The 27694-nt window shown below is 34.8% G+C and overlaps 1 protein-coding gene across 1 annotated transcript in view; it reads left to right on the top strand.

The window, feature by feature from the left end:
- Nucleotides 1–5190: 5190 nt before the first annotated feature.
- The window catches only part of LOC145676357 (ragulator complex protein LAMTOR3-B-like), a 35726-nt gene continuing 13222 nt past the window's right edge, over nucleotides 5191–27694 (top strand). Inside the window, exons 1-3 of the mRNA XM_081747213.1 lie at nucleotides 5191–5312; nucleotides 8997–9031; nucleotides 13814–13872. Of these exons, the coding sequence (XP_081603339.1) occupies nucleotides 5304–5312; nucleotides 8997–9031; nucleotides 13814–13872 (103 nt within the window). The 5' untranslated portion in view covers nucleotides 5191–5303. The remainder of the gene's footprint in view (nucleotides 5313–8996; nucleotides 9032–13813; nucleotides 13873–27694) is intronic.

Genomic DNA, 27694 nt, shown 5'->3' on the forward strand with positions numbered 1-27694 from the left:
TATTTGCACTGGGATGTTTGCGCCCTACAATTCAACTTATTTCTGTATTGTGAAAAGTAACTTCCACTCACACTTGAATTAGGCTTGTCTCTCATCGTCTCAGTGAATTACTCCATCCGTTATAATATTCCGAACAAATCAAAAAAATACAATTTTAGTTCACTAAAGGGCAATCCATACAAATACAATTTTTCATTATACTACAAAATTTACAATAAAAGTATAAATGACTGATATATAATTATTTATTAATATAATCAAAGAGTATAATTTAATCTACAAAAGGCTGTTTGGCTCTACCCAGATATTTCTGTTCACAATTCTTGCGAGTTGTTTGGCTTTTCAGGACACAAAATATAGAAAAGAAAATGTAAAGTGAATGTAAAATCAGTTCAGTAATATTATCAAGAAAATTATGTACAATGTGTTTACTTGCTGGAATTACACTTCAAACACACAATTGCGTTCAGTCGTTCTTTCAGAAAAAATGTTCCGGGGGGCACACTTAGTATTCCGGAGGGGGGTCAGTGCTGGTACTATTCTATTTATTATTATATTATAAACGTATTATTTTGGTCTCTGAGGGGGCACTCTGAGAGCTCTGGGGAGGCCAGGGTTCCCCCAAAATCATCTCTGGAAGAAGCAGTGATTGCGTTGATCCGTTGTGTTATTTTGGCTTATATTGAAGTTTATTCTCCCCTTATATAGCCACAATGAAAATAAATCACAAATGGCATGGCTGTGGGGGGGGGGAGGATTGTTTATGCTGTAATGTCAGCCCCTCCGAGCAAATGCGTAAGCTCGAATAGGTTCTTTTATTTCGCAGGGCTCAAACTTCCCAGGCGCAAAATTCTCGACACCGTTCGAATGACCTCGGAAGACTATATCTTTTTCAATACTTTTTTATATTCTTTTGCTCGAGATTTCTTCATAGCTTCTTATTAAAATACTTACTAACATATCCTCATTTTATTGTCCTAACCAATCAATATGGGCATGTTGTCAGTAAATATTTAGATTGATCGAGCCCCTGGTGTGTAACCACAGTATTTCATATCATCCCCTCATTAGAAATCTTCTCTAAACGAACCAATATATGTTGTCAATAAAATATTTTAGAATGATTGAGCCCCAGGTAATTAACCACAGTATTTCGTGACAGACCCCCCTTCGTATTACCATATTCTAGCTACGTGCCTGACTCAGCTAATTCTCTACATTCTTTACCAAGCACGCATTTTCTAAAGCGGAAAGTGTTCTGTAAATACCTAACATAAGCTCATTATTTTCAGCAGATGCACAAATTGGGTAACATTCTATCTACATGAATGTTATATATGTCGATTACTGGAAACCGCTTCTCGCTATCTATTACCATATTTACTATATAATGATTAACGTTAAAACAGGAAATGGTTGATTTGTACCGCTTCCGGTTTGAATATTACATTCTTCAGGGAACTCGATTCTTAACTATTGACTCTGTACATCGTGGGCAAAATTGATGGTAATCCATCAGATAGTTCTTGAGACTGTTTGTTTCACTGACGGACAGAATGAATATATGGCTATAGAGTTTCGATAAACTAAATTCTTTAATGAGTGATGATGGAACAAATACAAGAAAGGGAACCAAGAGTACCACCGGGAAAATTTTCGAACACAAAATTAGCCATCCAAAACCCACATGTCCTGGGTTAGAATACCATAGATGAAAACTCTACCACTGAGTCATCAATCACCCGCTTATTAGTTTTATTAATTATTATATTAATATAAATTAATGAATGTCTACTTATGTTAATTATTGAACAGTTACATTGTATACTTCGTAAAGTGAAAAATTATAAATTTGTATTTACTGTACATAGGTATGTTGACAATAAGCGAATGTTATTACAATATTTGTTGATATTTCTTTTCCTTCACTGCCTTTCGTCTGGTTAAAAAGTAGTTTGCAGTGCTTTGGAGCAGCTGCAGGTGGGAACGCGATAATGTTTCAGACATACCGGCGACTTTTTTGTGTGTGAAAATAAGACCTTCCTCATAAAGCAGTAAATAACTGCAGCAGCAATTGTCTACGTAAGTGATAAAGACATATCCAACTACAAGAAACTAATACAGTATATATAATATATTATATATTCATTATTGTGTTTTTCTTTTAACAGCTACTAGCTAGGGATGGCCAATTCCAGAATTTTTATCCAGTAAAATCGGAAAAATTCCGGATTTTTTCCGAATGTCGGAATTTTTCCAAAATCCGGATATTTTCCGAAATCCGGAATTTTTCCGAAATCCGGATTTTTTCCGAAATCCGGAATTTTTCCGAATTCCGGAATTTTTCCGAAATCCGGAATTTTTCCGAAATCCGGAATTTTTCTGAATTCCGGAATTTTTCCGAAATCCGGAATTTTTCCGAAATCCGGAATTTTTCCGAATTCCGGATTTTTTCCGAATTCCGGAATTTTTCCGAATTCCGGAATTTTTCTGAATTCCGGAATTTTTCCGAATTCCGGATTTTTTCCGAATTCCGGAATTTTTCCGAATTCCGGAATTTTTCTGAATTCCGGAATTTTTCCGAATTCCGGAATTTTTCCGAAATCCGGAATTTTTCCGAATTCCGGATTTTTTCCGAATTCCGGAATTTTTCCGAATTCCGGATTTTTTCCGAATTCCGGAATTTTTCCGAATTCCGGAATTTTTCCGAATTCCGGAATTTTTCCGAAATCCGGAATTTTTCCGAATTCCGGATTTTTTCCGAATTCCGGAAAGTAAATTTTCCGATTCCGGAAAACAAAATTTCCGGATTCCGGATTCCGGAAAATTTTGGCCATCCCTAATATATATATATATATATATATATATATATATATATATATATATATATATATATATGTGTGTGTGTGTGTGTGTGTGTGTGTGTGTGTTTGTGTGTGTGTGTTATATAGCGAAAGAAAGAATGCTGATGGTTACACACAAATTCCAATTTGGTAGAACTCGAATGCTTGAGTGAACAACATTACACACACACTTTTGAAATATAAGACACTTGATACAAGGGAAAAAAAATAAAATAAAAAAATAAAAGAATATTAAGATATTCATATAAAAAATTAATGAACCTTGAATATAGCCTTTAACATGTAGTTATTTCTCACGCTACATCTACTAGAACATTATTCACTATTATATGTGGCTTGCACTATAAAGCGGGGTGATAAATACTGGGATTTGGGGAAACACACCAATTCCCGATGAAGTTATTACGTACCTTACTCTATGAGCACCAAACGCAAACTTTTCGCTACCACTAACATTCGGGAATATCCCAAAAGAACGCCTTTAGTTGGCAATGTCTTTTAGGATTTGCTGCGAAAAAGTCTATGTTATATTTAGAATCTTTTGTAAATATAATTATGGCATATTAAGTAGTCTTGGCAATACATCTTTCTGTCCCGTGAAAAAGTAAAATTTGTTATCAAGGCGGAGTAAGTGCTACAGACCAACTTTAGAAATTCAGTCTATAAGTAATGAATATATTATATGATAGCCTAATGGAAAAGAGTTAAATAGAAAAGAAAAAAAAATGGCAATTTCGGAAAAGAGGCTCTATGTCGAGAAGAGAACCCAACTAACACCTGCGGGGCTTCTAACTTGTTCCTACTACTACTACTACTACTACTACTACTACTACTACTACTACTACTACTACTACTACTACTACTACTATTTATATTATGGATCCGTATAGTGAAACTACAGCCTAATAACGTAATCTAACGTAAAGTAATGTAACCTTACCAAATATAACCGAATGCAGTACATTTTGGTACTTTTTTCCATTTTCAAATTGGTCCGGTGATACAGCAGTAATGCAAAATAGTGTATAAGTAATAGAAATATGATGTGCACTTACCTTTCAGATGCGTATTTACGTGGAAATATAGAAATTAAAGTCGAACCTGAATGCACTTAATCTTCCATAAGCTGCCATAAAATTTTGTCAAATCTGTAATTTCCCAGTTTTATATCGAGAACAGAACCCAACCAACTCCTGCAGGGCTTCTAACCCGTTTCTACTTCTACTACTGCTCTTATTCCTACTACTACTACCTCTCCTCCTCCTGCTATTACTACTACATCACGCACATCTACTACAACTCCTACTACTTACTACTACTACTACTACTACACCTTCTCCTCCTACTACTACACCTACTCCTCCTACAACTACTTACTCTAGTAATACTACTACACCTACTCTAACTACTTACTACTATTACTACTACACTTTCTCCTCCTACTACTACTTAATACTACTAGTACTACTTACTACTACTCCTACTACTAAGAGTAAACAGATTACTACTACTACTACTACTACTACTCCTACAACTACTTATTATTATTATTATTATTATTATTATTATTATTATTATTATTATTATTATTATTACACCTATTCCTGTTATTATTATTACTACTACACCTACTCCTAGTACTACTACTACTTATATTGTGAATCCTTATAGTAAAACTGCACGCTCTATTTTGTACATTTATTCATTCATTCATACTTCTTCCTTTGCATGTTTTCTTTTTTTCGATATGTATTTCTCAATTTCCTCCAACTTTTTGTTCTGTTTATTTGAGTTTTAGCTCTCTTTCACTATATGAAATTCTCTCCCGATTTTAACCTTTTCCTATATTGATGTTTTCTTTCCTGATTGTAACCTTTAATTATGAACAAATTAGTTATCATTTTACATTCCAGCTCGCACCCTGTGGTGGACAAACACACTCTGCGTGGGATTTCTCGGGGTTCTTTCGTTTCCTCCAACTTTATTCAACCACTATTTCATTCATTTCTCATCATCGCCGTCTCCTTTAGCCCAGCCGGCATATGCGTGGAACGCAAGCCCGTATCCAGGAGGGTCTAGTGCGGCTGCCCTAAAGTTTTGCTGCCCTCCTGAAATTTTCACGGTAGGCTTGCAAATGAACTATGGTGATGAACTATAATATGGTTGGATCGGGCCCCTCTACTTTTTTGGGCTGGCTAACGGCCTGGTGGAACTTGAAGCTTAAAGATTTGATTTTCATTTTCATTTTACTAGTCCTCCTTTGTGTAGTACACATAAGATAATGTCTACATTTGTAGCCTACATGTCGTATGGCTGAGTGATCAATTTCACCGTTGGTGGTCTTGGAGAAGAAGAAGAAGAAAAAGTTCATTGTTAATTTGCCTGTCCATGTAAACAGATTTAAAATAATAATAATTTAAGCAAAATTAATTGTTTGTGATGGCAGAAGTAAGTAATTCGATATATAATCTTAAATACATAAGCTTCTTCCATTTAATGTGATTGATTGTGTGCTTGTTTACCTGTAAGAGGCTGTCAAATTAGTAAGAAAGAAAGTACCGTAAGTGCGCACGCTTATTTTCACAAGAACCTAAATTTACTGCTACGCTAAAATAGAATGTAAGTTACGAAAAAAAAAAAAAAAAATCCGAAGAAAATTTACAATTCTGCCCAAGAGTATTTCAACGAATATTAATATATTTGAATGTCTTGCATATAATGTGTTGTTCAACATAATCTGTTCCCTTACATTCAAGGATGTCCACTTATTCAGTATTACTTAGGTTAGGTTAGTACTTTGCGTTACTGGAAGTTGCAAAGAAAATATAGGTGGAACTGAGTACTTACCATCAATAGATATAAGAAACACAGGAAGGTTCTAGAACGCAGGTCCCTCTATATAGATTAGTAGCGTACCAAAATTTAATATTTAATTTAGGCTTGTGTATAGCCCGCTCCCCCCAGTTTGTCGCCGGAACTGGAAGAGTCGTCACCACCACCACTAGTACTACTACTACTACTACTACTACTACTTATTATTATCATTATACTAAAGCTTCCTTACCACAAGATTTACATTTTAAATCTTTATAACATGTGATTCCGATTCATTATGAACTAATATGAATCGCTAGAATCACTATGATTCGTTAAAAATCCCTGGGGGGGGGGAGCGGGCTATACTCAATCCTTTAATTTACATAGTATTGCCGAGCGAGCCTTAGCGAATGAAGGCGGGTTGGAGCCCCGCAGGGCACGTTGCTTTCTTTGTTTATTACAGCTAAATGAGAAGGGGGACCTGTGTTCTAGAACCTTGCCAAGAAACACAGACATTATTCGTGCAGGCGGTTCTACCAAATTTTGACACATTTCTTACTTTTTTAGGTTAGGTTAGAACTCTGTATTTCTTTTAGCAGAGCATCCGCTAAATGTGAAGCTCCATTACTACTTACAGATTGCCTTCAGAAGGGCTCAGTAAATAGTGTGGACATAACTTATAGCATAAGAACTAGTGCATAAACAACCGACTTGTGCTAGGTGGGCCGGAGCGGAAGCGGGGAGTTCCGTCCGTAGAGAACAAGCGCGTCAGCTACGGGGTTATACGCGTAAACAAGTCTAGTGGAAGAACACTCAATTTATACATACAGTACTTTCACTGTCACTCAAGATTCAATTCAGTATGCTGTGCACTGACAGTATAATAATAATAATAATAATAATAATAATGACAGTATTTACGTAGGCCTATATTCACACTGCCGTTGTTTCACGAAAAATGTTTCACATCGTATTACGTATAAACTTTCTATTTGGTAGTACTGTCTGCTCGAGTGAAAACGAAACAGATTGCTGTAGATGATTTGGCAAGTTTTTACTTTGACTAGAACATTCATTGGAATCAATTCATCTGACCCAGTTCCCAGAGCAGTACACGAATCATTTTCCAACAAGTGTAGGACCAAGTCCAAGGAACAATATCATGTGCGTAGCTGTGGTATGTGCCTGTGAACATCATGATTAAGGTGTATGCTTGTTTCTTTCTTCAATTGTCATGCATTCCAAAGTTTTATCTGCAATTCTTCAATTTATTGAAATAACATTTCATTTTCTTTTAAAGAACTGAAAATCTAATAAAACACGTAAGATTGTCACAGTAAGAATGCAGATGAGCTTTAATTACTCATAAAATATTCTGGCTACTGCTGGGACATGCCCAGGTAGATCAAATTTAGGGTGATAAGAAATATTTGGACTAAAAAGAGTACACTCTCATAAATCAACCAGAAAATGAAAGTTCTGACCTGCTAAATCAGAGATAAATAACAGCAAAGCACCTCAGTCTTAAAAGGAGTACACTTAATTCTATTCTATTCATAGAGAATTAAAGTAGAAATAAAATTAAAAAAAGATCTTATTGATGTTGCATAAAAGCACTTTTTTCATGATCTGAAGCTCAATTTCATTACTTTCCTTTGACCGACAACCTCAATTCATGACTTTCATGGCTAGTAGACACCCTGCTCGGAGGCCTGAAACAATGAGCCAAGAGCATTAAATTTGTATTATATAAATGTATTATTAAGTTATATTATAACTTAAATAATTGTGTATTATTCTACTGTATTCTAGTTATATTCCCAGTGGGAGCTCATGTGGTTCGGATTCCACGTTAATCAGTAGGTCCACGTCTCATATAGCCTCGCTGTTGAACGGGACGTAAAACTCAAAACCACCAACTGTATTCTAGTTATATTTGCAAGATTGTTATTACACTGGACTTCTGGAATTAAAAATTAGAGGGTAAATTGTAAAGAATAATATTTGTATATTTCATATTTTTTCCAGTATGTGAATCAAAATTCCAGTGTATTTCCAGTATCAACATTAAATTCCAGTATCAGTAGACACCCTGATATATAAAAAAATGGAAGTCACAGTGTTTGTGACTTCGGAGTGCTTGATCCACCCGACAGCGATCTCGATCAAATTTTCAACATAGATTAGGTTCGGATCTGCGACGGCTCTTATCATTTCACTTTGATGGTGCAACTTATTGGAGGTATTTAAAAATGATCAAAAATAACCTATATTAAAGTGGAATCCCTAGTTTTCGGGGCCGCTGATACGAACAGTGACACTTCCGATGCCGTTTAAATCCAAATTCACTCTTTTATGTCCAAAATGAAACATATTCTTCCCGTGCGAAGAACGTGTATTCTGCTAGTACTTCTAGTTCTTTCGAAAATTAATAAAAAATAATTGATTACATTTGTCACACTAAGGAAACTATAGAATTTTTTTTTTAAACTCTTGAAACTGCATGCGTAAATCTCTAGAGGAAAATTGCGGAAGTATTAAACTGATACTTTGTCCAAGTGTATAAGATTTTGGTGATTTTGTATACAACTTTATGGCAACAGGCGAGAATTGGTATCTGGCAACAGTGAATAAAATAGACCAGCACGTTTAAAGAAGCTGGTTCGTAGTTATTTTGATGTTATGCACATAAATATAAATATTTATTAGTCTCACAAGAAAGAAGAAGTATTATGGATATCTGAAGATTCACACTTCCTTCAAGGTAATGTGCATTATTTAAAATCAAGTTTTAATAGTTCGGAGTAACTTCACAGAACTAACATGTACATTTTGCATCTGAATATTCATTGTAAGAGACTGCTAGCTTCAATAGAGATGTCAGAAATTTGGATGTATGTAGAAATGATGCGATCTTAATAGAAATGAAAAATATGTTAAGATACGTGATTTATTTTTTAATACTTTAGATAGATATAAATTAGATTGATTGGATTTGCTTTTACTTTAACGTCTTTTCCAGCACTCTTCTTATTTGAAAGGGACTTTTTGTTTAAAGTGGGATTCGAACCGCTACTTCGGTTTGTATTGGCGGTAAGTACCTCCCAGCGGGAATTCAACCCGAATCGACAGAAAATACAAGCGTTAGTCACTCGGCCTCGAAGGACCATGTGTAAAACGTGTTCATAGTCACCAGGGACAGAAATTGATATGTTTGAAGTAGTAAGTGAATTTTTTCTCTTTAAAATGTATTTGTATTCGTGTGTGAAACTGAATATGGTCACCTTTTTGAAATATGTTTTTTATATTTTGCAGGAAATGAAGAAGTATCTTCATAAACTTCTGTCGAAGTGAGTATTTTTCCTAGTCTGGTTTATTATTATTATTATTATTATTATTATTTGTTATTTGTTATTTGTTACTGAGAGTTTAAGTAAACAGCTTTATATTAGAAGTATTTTATATTTTACGTGGAGCTTCTGGCCCCACAACGAACTGAATGTAGGACCTCAGACATAGAAAACATAGGTAGTATAGACCACACTTTTACGATTTTGTATCCTTTCTATAAGCAAAAAATGAAATTTCAAGGTATAAATGAAATTTCAGTGTAATATATTTAAATATGAGAAAAATTTCAGTATGTAATTTCTTAGTATGAAATACTTCAACAAAGATTTGTGTCTTAGGTACGAAGCTTACATGTCCTTGGATTTGTAGTGATTGTAATATAATCAAAGAAAATATTTTAACCCTTTAGAGACGAAAAATAAGAAAAACCATCCAAGCGTACGATTTTGGATTGAATGACTTAGTTACGCAAACGAAGCCTATAAGATCTCACCTGTCCACTCCGTGTAGCTGTCTCTAAAGGGTTAAAAATAGTTTTAAAAGTGATTTATTAATTTTCTTCGCTACATTCAAAAATTTAGATCAAAATTTCCACTTACTTTAAACATCCGATTTCCGTCTGTTTGAAGTATAAGCAATGTATAGGTAAAATATTTAATTATAGATGCTATATGATACATATTGAATATATATACTCTTACCTGAGGTAAAATGTTTTCGTATGAGTGTTATGGGACACATATTGAATATATACTTTTAGCTCAAGGTAAGAGTGCATATACAGGGTGTTTCAAAACAACACTGACAACGTTTGGAAGGTGATACCTGACACCAAGATAAGATACAAAGTATAGACCAACCTGGGTGCATAAATGCTTCCTTTCAAAGTTATAGGATGCCGAAAACATGAAAAAATTGAATTTAAAGGTCCATAGCTCCAACAGTATGGGACCTACCGTAGTTGGGTTAACACTTCACTTAGGAACTAATATGTGTGCTATCCAAAAATACGTGTTTCACAATCCTGTGGTACTTTCGGAACAATTTTTATAGAGGGAGTTTGGTTACGGGCATATAATTTGAAGTACTCACCAACTATCTCTATAAAAATTGTTGCGAAAGTACTACCGGACTCCGCCGTATAAAATTTACCAATTTCGAAAGCCTGTAAAATCAAAAGTACTTGAAATCACAGGGTGGGGTTTTCTGCATAAGACTGTGGCTAGAAAGGTTTTCGGATATGGGAAAATATATAGTTGTAGTTCAAACTCCTTCACAGCAACTTTGGCTCCAAAAATCAAAAGTTTTTTTTTTTTTTTTTTTTTTTGTCTTATTTCTTATTTTTATTTATTTGTCCTGGATACTCCTACTAGTTCTGAATAGAAACTAGATTTCATTTTGTGGTTTGCACAGATGCACGATTTTTATGCTCCCAAAACAGTTTTATGCGTTTTTTTTTTTTTTTTTTTTTTTTTTTTAACGTGAGGCTTGGACAAACACCATGTGCGTGGTTTTTCTCGGTGGTTCTCCCGTTTCTTTCCACTTTCTTCATTCATTTCCTATCATCACCCTCTCCTTTAACCTCGCCAGCATAACCGTGGGACGTAAAACTGAAAAGATTTTATTTAACTTGAGGCTGTCTGGAGAAATAAGCATCGGATGACAAAGATGTCCGAATTAAAGTTAATGTTTTGGAGAAAATTCGTCTGTGATAGAATTAACCCCCTTGCCACCCTCCCACCCCCCTGGGATTAGAGTGGGGGGCACCTTTGGAAACTTTAATGGGAATCCCCATTTTTTATATTGCAGTTTCGAAGTTCGCTTAAGAATTTTCAGATATAGTGACTATTTTTACGAAAATCTTTTATATAATTATACACCAGCTTTAAAATCCATCAAATACTCTATATTTCACTATAAATGTAATTTACTTTACAATTCTGTAGCATATGTCAACCTTACCTGGCGTCTTGGTTCGTTATATCTGGCTCTTTATATACAAATTGTTTCCTCGGTAACGAAATCAGTGTCATGACAACGGATAAATAAACAATTCTACCTAGCAACTGAAAAATAAACATTTACAAAACATTACTCATGATTCACTATAACATTTCTTCTTCTATTATGTGGCTAGTGCCATATGAAATAACATTTTTTGCCCTAAATGAAAAATGAACAATATAAGTACACGTTACCGTTGTATTCGGATTCTACAGATAAAAATTAGTAAATTCTATTCGAAACGTTTTTTTTCCCCAATTCGTGACAGATGCTACTGTAATAATTGAAAACTAGTTTCAGTAAGGTTTCTTCTGTTGGGAGTCCTCACTTTTCATTCCAAAACAAATCTGCGGTAATAGTACTAATCTTTTGCCGTAAACTTTTTCTCGAGTTCTGATAGGTGGCATGTAAGTTAGCTCTGTATTCGGCGTGAATTCATAGAATTCAGGTGTAACAGTGCAGATAGATAAAGTGTGAGGTGGTAATCGTAGTTGGGTGCCAATCATTGTATCAGTTGCATGTCTCTCTCTAGTCCACGCCGACGGTACTTCACAGGCTGACTTTTTTTTATTTTTTTTAATTTCACACACTTCTTTAATTGAGAAAGATGTTAATTTAAATGTTAATCAAGAATTTAATTCGTTTATTTTGTATTGAACTGTTTTTTATTTCACATTTTTAGTACTACTGACACCACGTTCTATTGGATATTTCTTCTACATTCGTTGAGTTGTTTCATTTATTTTGAATTACGTTCATTTATTGTTTTTGAACTAGTTTTGCATAGTTTTATGACTACGGAGAGATGCAGCCGATGAAGTGCTTGTAGCCAACTATGATTACCATCTCAGACTACACCTAATTACTTATACACTACCACGTTTTGAATTATCTAATTCACGCCGCACGAAGAGCCATCTTTCACGCGACCTTCCACGAGTCGCATCTGGTGCATGGGGTCCTTGGTTCGATCCCAGCTCGCGCCAAGTGCACTTTAAGGTGGACAAACACAGTGTGCGTGGGATTTCTCGGAGTTTTCCCGTTTTCTCCCACTTTATTCATTCTATCATTTCATTCATTTCTTATCATCACCGTCTCCGTAGGTTAGTCGGCATAACCATAGGACGTAGATTTCATTTCATTTTTCCACGAGTCGAGAAAATGTTTAAGGCGAAACAATGGTACTATTTATCACAATTTATTCTAGAATGAAACGTGGGAGGCTCCCAATTGAAGAAACCTTACTGAAGCTAGTTAGCGCTATCTATCACGAATCGAAAAAAATAAAAAAAAGTTTTGAATAAAACTTAGTTTTTCCTTTAAAATCCGAATCTGCAAGAAAAAAATGTGGTTCCCCATTTAAGCTTTCAAAGTTGCCTTCATCTCTTCTCCAGAGAGTGAGCGAGAGGACTAATTTTGTCCTAAGTGAATTTTCCCCTCCATAATATTACCATTTATTTCTTACCTTTTTGTTCGATGCGTTTTGCTCCAGACATTTTGCAGTCTTAAGTTAAAAAACTCACCATGTGTATATGGATCTTGAGAACCTGTAAATCATGCATTTGTGCAATAATATCCACAGAATGAAATCCACAGTTCCTATTCAGATCTACTAGAAGTATCATGAATCGCAACTTCCTATCTTTCATAGTAACCGTATAGCAGCATGTTTTCTACACCATAGCAAACTTTTTTGTTTTGACGCACGGTAGTAAAGAAAACTGAGTCTAAATCCAAGACGCGGCAGATGAAAAAGTCTGGTAATCTTTGTCAGCACGTCATTAGCAAGGTAATGTTTGGTAAAAATATCAAAAAAATACCTAATAGTCCAGTCCCCCGTGAAGATTTGACATGGAATGAGTATGCTTTTAGTGTACCTAATTAAGGGTGGCGCATATCATATTTGTAACAATGTGTACGAAGTAGCTTTCACTTATTCTTTTCTTTACTGCGCCAGAAGATAATAAACTGTACAATTTCGATACTTCCTGGTATCTTCCTTGGTAACTGTAGATAATTCACATGTGACTATTTTTATTTCTGAGAATGTGTACCTAGTTGGTATTTGATGAGTTCACAAAACTTAATAATGTAAATTCATTGCACTTATATAGCTCTTCGTTTGAAACTTTCGTTACAAACCTTCGTTCTCTTGTAATGGAGACCACTTTGTGTTAGCATACCGTATTTATTCGATTGCGGAAATCTAAAAGGATAATTTTAAAAAACAAAGAACTTTATTAATGAAGTTTACAAAGCAAAATTAAGAAATTTTGTTGCTAAATGTCCATGAATTTTGCTAAATTAATATGCATTTTGCGGCCTCTGGTGATACTTTCGGAACTTGTTCCTATGACATCGGTAAAGAATATCATGTACTTTACTACTCAGGTTAATCTGAGGGATAGGCCTGTATCTCGAACCAAGATAACATTAAAGTAAAAAAGAAAAAAAAAAAAAATGAAATGGGTTACAATAGTAAACAGTATATGTTCACATCTACATCAATTTTACATTGATACAGATTTTTGAGCGTAACAGCAATGAATATTTGTGGTTTGATTCTGCAGATAAATTAAATTCTTGATACAATAAAATTACATTACGCGAGGAACACAATATTGCATGTTTAAGCTCAACAATGCTGTGTTGTATTCTCAATTTCATTAGCAAAAATTATTGTTAAAATTAAAAGTAGAAATAACTGGTGAGTTTATACATTATACCTATGTTTAATAATGGAAAAGTAACGTTTTCGTTTAAACTTGTATTTACAGAGTGGATGGTCTTCACTGTATATTAGTGACTGATAGGGATGGGGTACCTGTCGTCAAAGGTGAGGAATGATTTTTTTTTTCTCCATTCATTCATTTATTCATTCGTAAATGATAGACTTCCCTTATACCAAATTGATTAACGTTGCAGATAAAAATCCGATCTCCAGGAGAGAGAGAAAGAATAATTGGGGTAATTAGTTTATGAATTTGACTAATTATTTAGTGTAGTTTGATCGTAGAGAAAACTAAATACATGGAGGTGCGTCGGGACCGTAATACAGTGTGACAGTTGCATCATTACCATTTTTATTTAATTTTTAAATAAATCTTTTAAACTCAATTTTGCGTATAATTATGAACATTAGTGAATATAATTTTCATTTTCATTTTTGTTTGTTTAAAGAGGAAAAGGACATTCTCTATTTTCCCTTACTATCCGAGAAGTAAGATGTTTTATTTTTTTCTGTATACCTGTCCGTGCGGCGAGGACAGTTGGAAGACCCTTCCATTGTCTCTCAATACCACTGCCTAAGCCACACACGTAGAAAACCACACACAGCAGAGTTCCTCGCGTGAACGCAAGAAAGAAGAACAAAACAGCTTTTAGCATCTTTTTGTGAAATTGAGAAAAATAATAAAGTCCTAACACGTTGAATAGAATCCAAGCAGAAATATAATCTCTGCGAATTTGTCAAAATCACAGCATAGACCATACGTCGCCACTCAGAACCAAGATAAAATTTTAACATAGAACTGTGAAATGGTCCAAAACCACGCACGAGACGACTAGGTGCCAAATCAACTCTCATAAAAATTTTCGATATAACATGTGAAATTTGAAGGAAGCACGTACGTTAGAGAAACGACGCCCGAACACCGTAACTAGGCGGAGACCAAGAGAATCAAAATTTAGGACACCAAAATGACTTAACGAATAAGAGAGCAGAGACGAAATCGAAGACACCGTTAGATGCGTATCCAAAAAGTTCGGCAGGTTAAAAATTCAAAACTCCAAGGCAGTCGTAAAATAATTCTTCACCGGGAAACAGCGTACCACCGCAACACAAAAACATACCCGGAACTTACACACACACTACATTCATAATCAAAAGTTAAGTTCACAATAACAATGTGCGGCTAAACTTACCGAAGCCGAGTGTACGAAATTACAATCTTTCCTTAGCATAGTAACCTACACATTGATCTTCTTCAAAATATATTTATATATATAAACATATATATATAAACTTTGTAACGCTGCTAATATATATATATATATAGATCGCGAAACGCCTACAAACATTGTTTTTGAGTGACAGAGTTTCGTACTTATAAACGTAATCACGAGCTATTACAGACAATTAGAATAACCTACATACGCACCGAAAGCACTTGAACTAGTTTTAATCATACATAATCAGTTTTTGAAGTATTATACACAATGCTTAAAAACAATAAACACTGTTTATCCGTGTAACACTACACTTTTAACACCGAGAGTGATGTTGGTGCAGTGTGACGTCTGAAAGTGCTTTTAGTGAGAGTGCATCCTATCAGAAATGGACCAACAGAAGCCCCACCTTGATGGATCAGGAGACGCCCAAGAGCGACGCCCCTTCCAGTTTGAGAGGAGGACGCAGCGGGAATCGAAGAGAGGAACTCCGAATCCAGGACACTTCGCACGAAAGAAGGAAGCCAGTAAACGCAGGGACATCTGTATGTGTGTGCTGAGCTTAGTTGTGAGCTTGGTGGTGAGAGCAGTGTGTACGACGAAAGGTAGGACCCATCCAAATTATTTTTTGTTGATTCCAAAAGGGAAATTTTCGTCATTGAATAGAATGCAAGACGTTCGCGATATAAAAGTCGGAACTATCTAAAAACTGTTAACGTATTTACACCGCGTGGAGAAAAGATTTTCCAACTCGAACTGTAATTGCTAAACAATTAGAACTCTTTTTTTTCTTTCTTTTTGAGCAAGGCTTATTAAAAATAGAGATACTTTTTAAAATGATACTTCTATATATATATATTCTGTGACTTTAGTGAATATGTCGTTGTTTTTATTAAGGAGATAGTAGTTTAGGTCATTTCTCTATTTGTCGCTTAGATTTTTTTTGATAACATATAAAGAAAGTTAATTTAAAAGTAGATCGAATGACGGGTTGTAGACCTTTAACGATGAAAGAAGTATTTACTTTAACATATGGAAATTTGTATGAAATAAAAATGCATCATCTGCGCTATGTACATGTAATATGAGAACTGTAAGATAATTTTGAACAAGACATAATAGATATTCCTAGAAAATATATTCAAGACATTGTTTCAATTGTCCAAAGATTATAGTGTTTGTAAAGTAATTTTGCATAGAAGTGAACGTACTAAATGAGTCTATTTCGATCTATATACTAGTAAAACTCTAATGAATAATATTGTAATGAGTCATCAAATATATGTTACGTAAGAGAGCTAAAGGATTAATTAGTAACTATGATGTATATGCGACTAGTCTCGCAATTAATCATTTTCTTGGTTGGAGATACGTAATCCATAAATAAAGCGGAACCGACATTAGTACAGTCAGGTAGAATACAGATGAAAAATACGAAGTAGGCTAAGTAAAGCCGCAATTATTACGTCAGTCTGATCCTCTAACAATCGAGCGATCAGACGTTTATGCGCATAAACTAGACGAACAAACTAGACGAATACATAAAAATGTCCGGCCGTATACCAATCCTATTAATAATAAAGAGAAAATCACGAAAAACTCAATATATTCAGATTAAAGAAATCTCGAGAGACGTCTTGACATTTATTATTTATATTCATGTGTTATTTGATTTTTTATGTATGTATGCATGTATTTACTTATGATTTTACATATATATATATATATATCGATATATGTTTGTGTCTAATTTTCTACTTGTGTTAATATGAGTATATATATGTAGCCTTTATGCATAACGAAATGGTAATGCTACGCTCATTGATTTTATGTATTTGATAGTGTATGCTTGTTAGGTAAATGTCAAAGTGCATATTTAGTGCACTTATTCTCATTCTCAGTTATTAATTTAAATAATTAGAAATGGTTAGCAGTCAGGCAGTAGGTTTATTTAACTCCTTTGGATCATTCTATGTTTCTTTCATACTTCCCACAAATCTCAAATCAAAGTCATGACTTGTTTCTCAATTTATTTTATTTTAGTTCAAGTTACTTCAACTCATTTCCACTTACTTCAACTAGTTTAACTCATTTTAAATCATTTCAATACTTAGTTTTCACCCGAATAAAATATAGGTTGTTATATTCAAAATTCCGTCCAGCTATGTAATATCTTAATCTCGTGAATATTAAAAAGGTTATAGTCAAAACAAATCAGCTAATCAACGTAAACTATATACTTAGCATGCGATGTCAAATAATTAGGTATTTTTCAAATGCAAAATTGTAATTTAACCAGTTTGGTATGATATCTATGTAAATCAGGAAAGCTCTATATAGAATGTAAACAATGTAAGATTGCATCTAGCACTGGTTATAAACATCAATTCCACAGTTTGTTTATTTGTGTCAGGTTAATGATAACAATTCATTCACTACATAGTTCAAGAAAGAAAGCCCCGAGGTAATTTACTTAAATTGATTTCTTTTTGTGTTAAGGCCTTATGCCTTATTCTGAACATTTGTTGTCAGAAAACCCAAAATTCAATATTAACCTTCAGCTTGCTTAATTTTTTTTAGAAAACATTTTTTTGTTATTGTTTTCATTTGCTCATTAAAACTTTTATTACATTGTTAATCAAATTCGTAAGCTTTTTCTTTCATAAACAAGTTGTATCCCAAACCTCAAGCATATCATTGGTTTCCAAAGGATCTGTTAGGCAAATTAGGCAATATTAGCATTTCTCGACTATAGTGGGGATTAGACTGATATTCAGAATTTCCAATTAAAATCTAAATTCTAGATATTCATTTATTTTCTGGTTTTATTCTTATTACTACTATTATGGTTCAGTCCACTTGGAAAGTGAGAGTCAGTCTAGTTCGTCCACTCAAACCAAACATTAGAGCAAAATTCTCTTTCAGCGTTGCAGCATGTGAATTCAGGATACGTAAGCGAATAATATCAAGTTTCATTTGCTTACACGGTTTTAGAGGGATCTTATTTCCCTAAAGCCCTGGGACACCGCGGGGAGATAGGATTTCCTAACCGTGAGATCAATCCTTATCGAGTCACAAACCATTTTAGTTCGAGGAACGGAGACTTTAACGGTGGTGCACAGGGAATAAATAGTGACAGACGGAATATGAACCCAAAACCCGCCATCTCAATTTTCTTTTTATTATTACAAAACCTGGCGCTACAAGCGACCACCACCGGGATCTTTCTCTTTTCATTTTTCAAATTTTACAAATATGGCGCATCCGAACAGGAACTCGATTGTTAACTTTCGAACTCGATAGTTAATTTTTAGACTCGATAATTTATTTTAAACTCGATAATTTATGCTCAGACATGATAATTAATTTTCGAACCCGATAATTAATTTTTTAAACCCGATAATTAACTTTCAGGTTCGATAATTTATTTTTAGATTCGATAATTAATCGTCAGACACGATAATTACTCGATAATTACTTTACAGTCTCGACGAATACACTTCAAAGAACTCGATTACCATTGAAGGGTTTAAAAAAAAAAAAAAAGTAACTACTTGCTAAGATTATCATCAGCTACATAATGAGCCTTGGAATCGAACTACATTCAACGGAAGTTGAACAGTACTTCTAGGAACGATCAACGTTCTTTTCCCCTCCAATTTCATTTCTTTTTCAGCCAGAAGAATGTAAGTTATGTTTACGTTGAGCTAGCAATAGAGAATATTCAGTTTGCAGAATTCATTTGTATTGAAAATGGGTGATTGAACAAGAAAAAGAAGAAAAAGAAGAAAAATAAGGTAACCAGGTGAGGAAAATAGGAAATAGGGTAATAACTACAAGTTGCTAAAATCAAATCGAACCTGTTACCATCCATATATTTATAAAATAGTCATTTATATATATATATATTTACATAGAAATAACTTTTCTTCTATTAGTTTATATTTAAGGTGTGCATATATTCGTTTATCATTTGATTTTTCAGTATGTATAGGATTAAGCTAGAAATGTATCAACATTAATGTAGATTAAGTATAGCATTTAGTAAAATTTAAGATAAGATGATTTAAAGTGTGAATTACTATGCTTTGGAATTATTGCAAAAGATCGTACACTCAGGCTTATTTCATGAATAAGTAAATAAATAACGTAAAACGTGTTGTGTGTGTGAACAATTATAAGCGACGAAACTAAACATTTTATTAGTATGCCTCAAGAGTACTGTTTTTAAAAAAATTAAATTAGTAATTAATAAATCTATTTTTGTGTGTGTGCAAAAATAATTTGGCACCAAAGCCGTATATTTTTAGTTGCAGATGCAGAAACTTTTTGCATAGACGCCAGAGATAAGGAGCAAAATGGCGACTGAAAAACGGACGGACGCTCCCAATAGAAGCCCTACAAAGAATAATCTGTTCGCCATGCTCCAGACAATGAGAGAAGAAATAAGAAAACTTAACAAAAAGATTGACGAGAACATTCAAGAAATGAGAAGAGAACGAGAAGAGCGAGAAAGGCTCCGAGACAAACAGAATGAGACAGATGAGATTCGAGAAGAACCACTTCAGGGGGAAAATCTGCAAGACGCTGAGGTCATTCCGGAACGAGAACAGCACAGTCAAATGGTAGAAAGGAGCGAACCGGAAGAAGTGGTACTGGAGGAACCTCCATCAGAAGAAATTGTGCAAGATACACACCAGGAGGTCAAACAGACTGACCCACCTGCAGAGATAAGTACAAGTGTTTCCAACGCTGTGAACGCTCCGAAATTCAAGATTAAACGCAAAATGCGTGGAAGAATGGTCCCTGGGAAGACAAGAATACAGCCAATACGGCATAAGGATGCAAGAATAAAAGGCTTCTACGACAAACGTCCAGGATGGCAACGCAGCCATAACTTCTGCCGGAGGAATAATCACCCGAAGCCATGGAGAAAACCGGCAGAAGACTCCAGACATACGGAAGGAAAAAGAATACTTGAGTTCGAAGACCAAGATGCATGGATAAGTTACAACGGCCAGAGAAGTCCATGTGACCGACAAGAGATTCACAGTCAAGTCAGACCAAATGAAACACAAGAGATGAGCGATGATAACTGGGAGAACGAAGCAAATCCGCAATGTATTACCGTTCAGGATGAAGGTACCAGGAGAGGAGAACACAAGTTAGACGCACGATGTAAAGATGGCCAAAACGATACAATGAGTACCCCTATCAAAGTGGTGAGAACTCAAGAAGAGAGTAATGACAATTGGAGGTACCCAGATGATAGAGAGGAAAACCCCGAAAATGAGAAGAATGGTATCGGCATTGTCACCATTCACCCGGCCATGACATTTGTTTACTAAAAATTGACCTGCAACGGTCCAGGTTCGAGTCAAGGTCACGTGACAGCTTGCTAGAAAACAACCTCAAATACACAATGGCATGAAAACAAATAGAAGCACAGTAATAGAATGATTGCATAGAAGTAAAGAGGAAGAATTGCAAGAAGATAATGCAAGAAAAGAAGAAAACTGAAACATCAGCGCGGAGGAGAAAATTTAGCAAGAGAACTAATGAAAGAAATATAAGAGAATTTTGTCTATTGCACAGCTCAGTTGAATATACCTGCATCTCTTATCCAAGTGGCTAACCCTAGAAGATAAACATAAAGAATAAGAAGATGAATTATATGGACGCATAATGCCCAGAAGTGAAATTGTTTACCAGCGTATTTACTTTAACTTTATTTCAGATACCGGATGTGAGACAAACCAAATTACAGAGGAAGATTGGAAAAAGATGTTCACCAATGTGCGCAACCCAGCATTAAAACCGGCCCAGGAGATATAATTTTTGTTATGCACGAAGAAGTGCCTATATACAGAGCAATCGGTAGAGAAGGATTCCCGATTTGAGCTCTCTGAAGTGGAGTTTTGCGTTTAGAGCAGAGACTCAACGCACCCCTTCCCCTTGGTGATGATACCTGCGAAAACGCGCCGAGCCAAAGAGTAGTGAGCTACGAGCTGCGAGCAGATGACAATTCCACCAAGATGTTTGCAAGTTCCCACAATTGGATGTTCGCGACATGGAACTTTGCCTTAATCATTTTACTCTCCTTATATTTTAAAGTTGTGTTACTGAAGAAGAATCATGGCCGAAGGATAAAAGCAGAAGTGCGAGCAGTGGCTTTGCCCTCGCACATGGAGGAATTGAAGCTCCATGCCACCCTCTGTAACCAATGCTCTCTTTCCCGATGATCCCAGACGCTGAAGATGATATAATATTATTGTTTTGTTGTTTTGTTACCTAGGGCAGCCAGCACTTTGGAAGAAAAGTAAGAAGTCGTATCCCGCGCAGATAAAATAACGAAGAGTTCCAATTATTACACCTGCGATGATGCAGACCAGAAGGAAGAAAATTAAAGAAGAACTCCAAGAGACAATTAAGATAAAAGTCATATTACTTAAAACATGCCTCATAAGCTTGTGTCCAGCAGCTTGAACTGACCACAAACTCGACACCTGAGACCTATCATCCACTAGCAGATCAGAGCACACGAGGTAAAAACCATTCGGGTTTGGATTTTTTTTTATATATTTCAACTTTTCTATGAACGTCAAAATTAGGGATAGGATTTTCATGTACTTCAGAATATTTTTGTGAACTTTGAAATTTCTAATTAGGGTTCGGATTTTTATGTAATGTTCAATTTGCACCTAGAATTCATGATGCAATGTCAATCACAAAGTTTCTCTTAGGATGGAGATCTGCTTCAACTAAGTTGCATCATCTGCTCCATCTTAGGAGGGGGATAACTGTGACAGTTGCATCATTACCATTTTTATTTAATTTTTAAATAAATCTTTTAAACTCAATTTTGCGTATAATTATGAACATTAGTGAATATAATTTTCATTTTCATTTTTGTTTGTTTAAAGAGGAAAAGGACATTCTCTATTTTCCCTTACTATCCGAGAAGTAAGATGTTTTATTTTTTTCTGTATACCTGTCCGTGCGGCGAGGACAGTTGGAAGACCCTTCCATTGTCTCTCAATACCACTGCCTAAGCCACACACGTAGAAAACCACACACAGCAGAGTTCCTCGCGTGAACGCAAGAAAGAAGAACAAAACAGCTTTTAGCATCTTTTTGTGAAATTGAGAAAAATAATAAAGTCCTAACACGTTGAATAGAATCCAAGCAGAAATATAATCTCTGCGAATTTGTCAAAATCACAGCATAGACCATACGTCGCCACTCAGAACCAAGATAAAATTTTAACATAGAACTGTGAAATGGTCCAAAACCACGCACGAGACGACTAGGTGCCAAATCAACTCTCATAAAAATTTTCGATATAACATGTGAAATTTGAAGGAAGCACGTACGTTAGAGAAACGACGCCCGAACACCGTAACTAGGCGGAGACCAAGAGAATCAAAATTTAGGACACCAAAATGACTTAACGAATAAGAGAGCAGAGACGAAATCGAAGACACCGTTAGAGGCGTATCCAAAAAGTTCGGCAGGTTAAAAATTCAAAACTCCAAGGCAGTCGTAAAATAATTCTTCACCGGGAAACAGCGTACCACCGCAACACAAAAACATACCCGGAACTTACACACACACTACATTCATAATCAAAAGTTAAGTTCACAATAACAATGTGCGGCTAAACTTACCGAAGCCGAGTGTACGAAATTACAATCTTTCCTTAGCATAGTAACCTACACATTGATCTTCTTCAAAATATATTTATATATATAAACATATATATATAAACTTTGTAACGCTGCTAATATATATATATATATAGATCGCGAAACGCCTACAAACATTGTTTTTGAGTGACAGAGTTTCGTACTTATAAACGTAATCACGAGCTATTACAGACAATTAGAATAACCTACATACGCACCGAAAGCACTTGAACTAGTTTTAATCATACATAATCAGTTTTTGAAGTATTATACACAATGCTTAAAAACAATAAACACTGTTTATCCGTGTAACACTACACTTTTAACACCGAGAGTGATGTTGGTGCAGTGTGACGTCTGAAAGTGCTTTTAGTGAGAGTGCATCCTATCAGAAATGGACCAACAGAAGCCCCACCTTGATGGATCAGGAGACGCCCAAGAGCGACGCCCCTTCCAGTTTGAGAGGAGGACGCAGCGGGAATCGAAGAGAGGAACTCCGAATCCAGGACACTTCGCACGAAAGAAGGAAGCCAGTAAACGCAGGGACATCTGTATGTGTGTGCTGAGCTTAGTTGTGAGCTTGGTGGTGAGAGCAGTGTGTACGACGAAAGGTAGGACCCATCCAAATTATTTTTTGTTGATTCCAAAAGGGAAATTTTCGTCATTGAATAGAATGCAAGACGTTCGCGATATAAAAGTCGGAACTATCTAAAAACTGTTAACGTATTTACACCGCGTGGAGAAAAGATTTTCCAACTCGAACTGTAATTGCTAAACAATTAGAACTCTTTTTTTTCTTTCTTTTTGAGCAAGGCTTATTAAAAATAGAGATACTTTTTAAAATGATACTTCTATATATATATATTCTGTGACTTTAGTGAATATGTCGTTGTTTTTATTAAGGAGATAGTAGTTTAGGTCATTTCTCTATTTGTCGCTTAGATTTTTTTTGATAACATATAAAGAAAGTTAATTTAAAAGTAGATCGAATGACGGGTTGTAGACCTTTAACGATGAAAGAAGTATTTACTTTAACATATGGAAATTTGTATGAAATAAAAATGCATCATCTGCGCTATGTACATGTAATATGAGAACTGTAAGATAATTTTGAACAAGACATAATAGATATTCCTAGAAAATATATTCAAGACATTGTTTCAATTGTCCAAAGATTATAGTGTTTGTAAAGTAATTTTGCATAGAAGTGAACGTACTAAATGAGTCTATTTCGATCTATATACTAGTAAAACTCTAATGAATAATATTGTAATGAGTCATCAAATATATGTTACGTAAGAGAGCTAAAGGATTAATTAGTAACTATGATGTATATGCGACTAGTCTCGCAATTAATCATTTTCTTGGTTGGAGATACGTAATCCATAAATAAAGCGGAACCGACATTAGTACAGTCAGGTAGAATACAGATGAAAAATACGAAGTAGGCTAAGTAAAGCCGCAATTATTACGTCAGTCTGATCCTCTAACAATCGAGCGATCAGACGTTTATGCGCATAAACTAGACGAACAAACTAGACGAATACATAAAAATGTCCGGCCGTATACCAATCCTATTAATAATAAAGAGAAAATCACGAAAAACTCAATATATTCAGATTAAAGAAATCTCGAGAGACGTCTTGACATTTATTATTTATATTCATGTGTTATTTGATTTTTTATGTATGTATGCATGTATTTACTTATGATTTTACATATATATATATATATATCGATATATGTTTGTGTCTATTAATTTTCTACTTGTGTTAATATGAGTATATATATGTAGCCTTTATGCATAACGAAATGGTAATGCTACGCTCATTGATTTTATGTATTTGATAGTGTATGCTTGTTAGGTAAATGTCAAAGTGCATATTTAGTGCACTTATTCTCATTCTCAGTTATTAATTTAAATAATTAGAAATGGTTAGCAGTCAGGCAGTAGGTTTATTTAACTCCTTTGGATCATTCTATGTTTCTTTCATACTTCCCACAAATCTCAAATCAAAGTCATGACTTGTTTCTCAATTTATTTTATTTTAGTTCAAGTTACTTCAACTCATTTCCACTTACTTCAACTAGTTTAACTCATTTTAAATCATTTCAATACTTAGTTTTCACCCGAATAAAATATAGGTTGTTATATTCAAAATTCCGTCCAGCTATGTAATATCTTAATCTCGTGAATATTAAAAAGGTTATAGTCAAAACAAATCAGCTAATCAACGTAAACTATATACTTAGCATGCGATGTCAAATAATTAGGTATTTTTCAAATGCAAAATTGTAATTTAACCAGTTTGGTATAATATCTAAGTAAATCAGGAAAGCTCTATATAGAATGTAAACAATGTAAGATTGCATCTAGCACTGGTTATAAACATCAATTCCACAGTTTGTTTATTTGTGTCAGGTTAATGATAACAATTCATTCACTACATAGTTCAAGAAAGAAAGCCCCGAGGTAATTTACTTAAATTGATTTCTTTTTGTGTTAAGGCCTTATGCCTTATTCTGAACATTTGTTGTCAGAAAACCCAAAATTCAATATTAACCTTCTGCTTGCTTAATTTTTTTTAGAAAACATTTTTTTGTTATTGTTTTCATTTGCTCATTAAAACTTTTATTACATTGTTAATCAAATTCGTAAGCTTTTTCTTTCATAAACAAGTTGTATCCCAAACCTCAAGCATATCATTGGTTTCCAAAGGATCTGTTAGGCAAATTAGGCAATATTAGCATTTCTCGACTATAGTGGGGATTAGACTGATATTCAGAATTTCCAATTAAAATCTAAATTCTAGATATTCATTTATTTTCTGGTTTTATTCTTATTACTACTATTATGGTTCAGTCCACTTGGAAAGTGAGAGTCAGTCTAGTTCGTCCACTCAAACCAAACATTAGAGCAAAATTCTCTTTCAGCGTTGCAGCATGTGAATTCAGGATACGTAAGCGAATAATATCAAGTTTCATTTGCTTACACGGTTTTAGAGGGATCTTATTTCCCTAAAGCCCTGGGACACCGCGGGGAGATAGGATTTCCTAACCGTGAGATCAATCCTTATCGAGTCACAAACCATTTTAGTTCGAGGAACGGAGACTTTAACGGTGGTGCACAGGGAATAAATAGTGACAGACGGAATATGAACCCAAAACCCGCCATCTCAATTTTCTTTTTATTATTACAAAACCTGGCGCTACAAGCGACCACCACCGGGATCTTTCTCTTTTCATTTTTCAAATTTTACAACAGCAAATTATGGATACGTTAAAACATTAAATACTACTTTTGATAAAGTGGATACTTTCAGATATCTAAGATCAGTATTAACAGACGAAAATAATATCCACGAAGAAATTAAATGTCGACTAAAAGCAGAGAATTCGTGTTACTATTCGGTTCAAAATCTCTTGTCACGAATTCTGTCGAGGAATATGAAGCTTAAAATATATAAAACGATAATCATGCCTGTTGTTATGTATGGTTGCGAAACATAGTCGCTTACTCTGAGGGAAGAACTTAGACTGAAAGTATTTGAGAACAAGATCCTGAGACGAATATTCGGACCCAAGAGGAACGGGAATGGGGAATGGCGGAAACTTCATAACGAGGAACTACATAATTTATACGGTTTACCCAACGATGTTAGGGTCATCAAGTCTAGGAGGCTTAGGTGGGCAGGTCATGTAGCTAGAATGGAAGAAAGTAGAAGCGCTTTCAAAGTCTTGAATGGAAGACCAATCGGAAAACGGCCATTAGGAAGACCTAGGCGCAGATGGGAGGACAATATTAAGATGGATCTCGCAGAGATTGGAATACAAAGTAGAAACTGGATCCAATTGGTCAAGGATAGAAGTCAGTGGAGAGCTTTTGTGAACGTGGCATTGAACCTCTGGGTCCTATAGGCCACAGAGTTAGTTAGTTAGTTTGATCGTAGATCCAGATTGTAAAGCTATAACTTAATCCTAACCACAGTAAAAGTTCAACCAGTGCTGAGGTAGGAAGTTAATGTAAAAGTTCGGCGTGGATAAGACCATGCTTGTTCCTATAACTGTACTTTTGATTTGAAGGTTGGGTGATTAGCTTGAGTTGAATGACCTTTTCCAGCACTGAGGCTATATGAGACGGGACCTTCTGATTAACTTCCCTGCCGTTTTTTGACTAGTTAGCACACACGCCATTTTACAACAACTTCATTCTTGACGCATTTACATGCTTGCTTTATTATTATTATTATTATTTTTTCTTTCTTTATTTCAGGTATACAAAGTTGTTTCGTGACGCAGAAACACACGTATTAGCTTTGTTTTATTACTGTCACACATTCCATCTAATGAAATGTCCTCGTAACCTAAGATACATGCCAGAATAAATTAAAAAAGTTTTAGTTTGTTTACCAGGATGCAACGCTAGTGTCAAATTCACCTCATCGTGGTTCCCGTAGTCCTTGCATGTTCTATATTAATGCACTATCAGCTCTAAGCAGAAAAGAAGAGAACACATACATAAGTTTTTCTAAATATATTATTAAGATTGATTATGCTCCAATGAGATACATATTTATCCTCGCTAGCGCGTGTATGAGGTTATGCAGAAGTGTCACAATTCATCATAGCAATACAGCAAAGTAGCATATAAGAGCAATAGGCGGTCTATGTTGAAGACACAAAACATTAATAATAAATGTTATCATAATTAAAACATGTATTTGAAAACATTCTCGTGAATGCTCATTATTTACTTAACATGTGTCCTTGTAATGAGAAGATTTGAGGCTAAAAGAACTCGAGAATATCGCGACTGAAGCATTTCAAGCTATTATTTTTTAACTATTCTTCTTACTAAATTACTAACTTGAGTGTCCCAAACAATGTAATGAACCTTTAACAACGTGAAAAGACCAGATTTCAATCCTTCAAACAGTATTGGGACATTTTCCAAATCAAAATTATCGCAGGCTTTCCAATGCTCCTATATTTTCTATTTTTCCTATATATTTGCGTCTCTTGCTA

This window comes from Thermobia domestica, unplaced genomic scaffold (assembly GCF_964235325.1).
Source record: "Thermobia domestica unplaced genomic scaffold, izTheDome1.hap1.1 HAP1_SCAFFOLD_117, whole genome shotgun sequence".
Lineage (NCBI taxonomy): Eukaryota > Metazoa > Arthropoda > Insecta > Zygentoma > Lepismatidae > Thermobia > Thermobia domestica.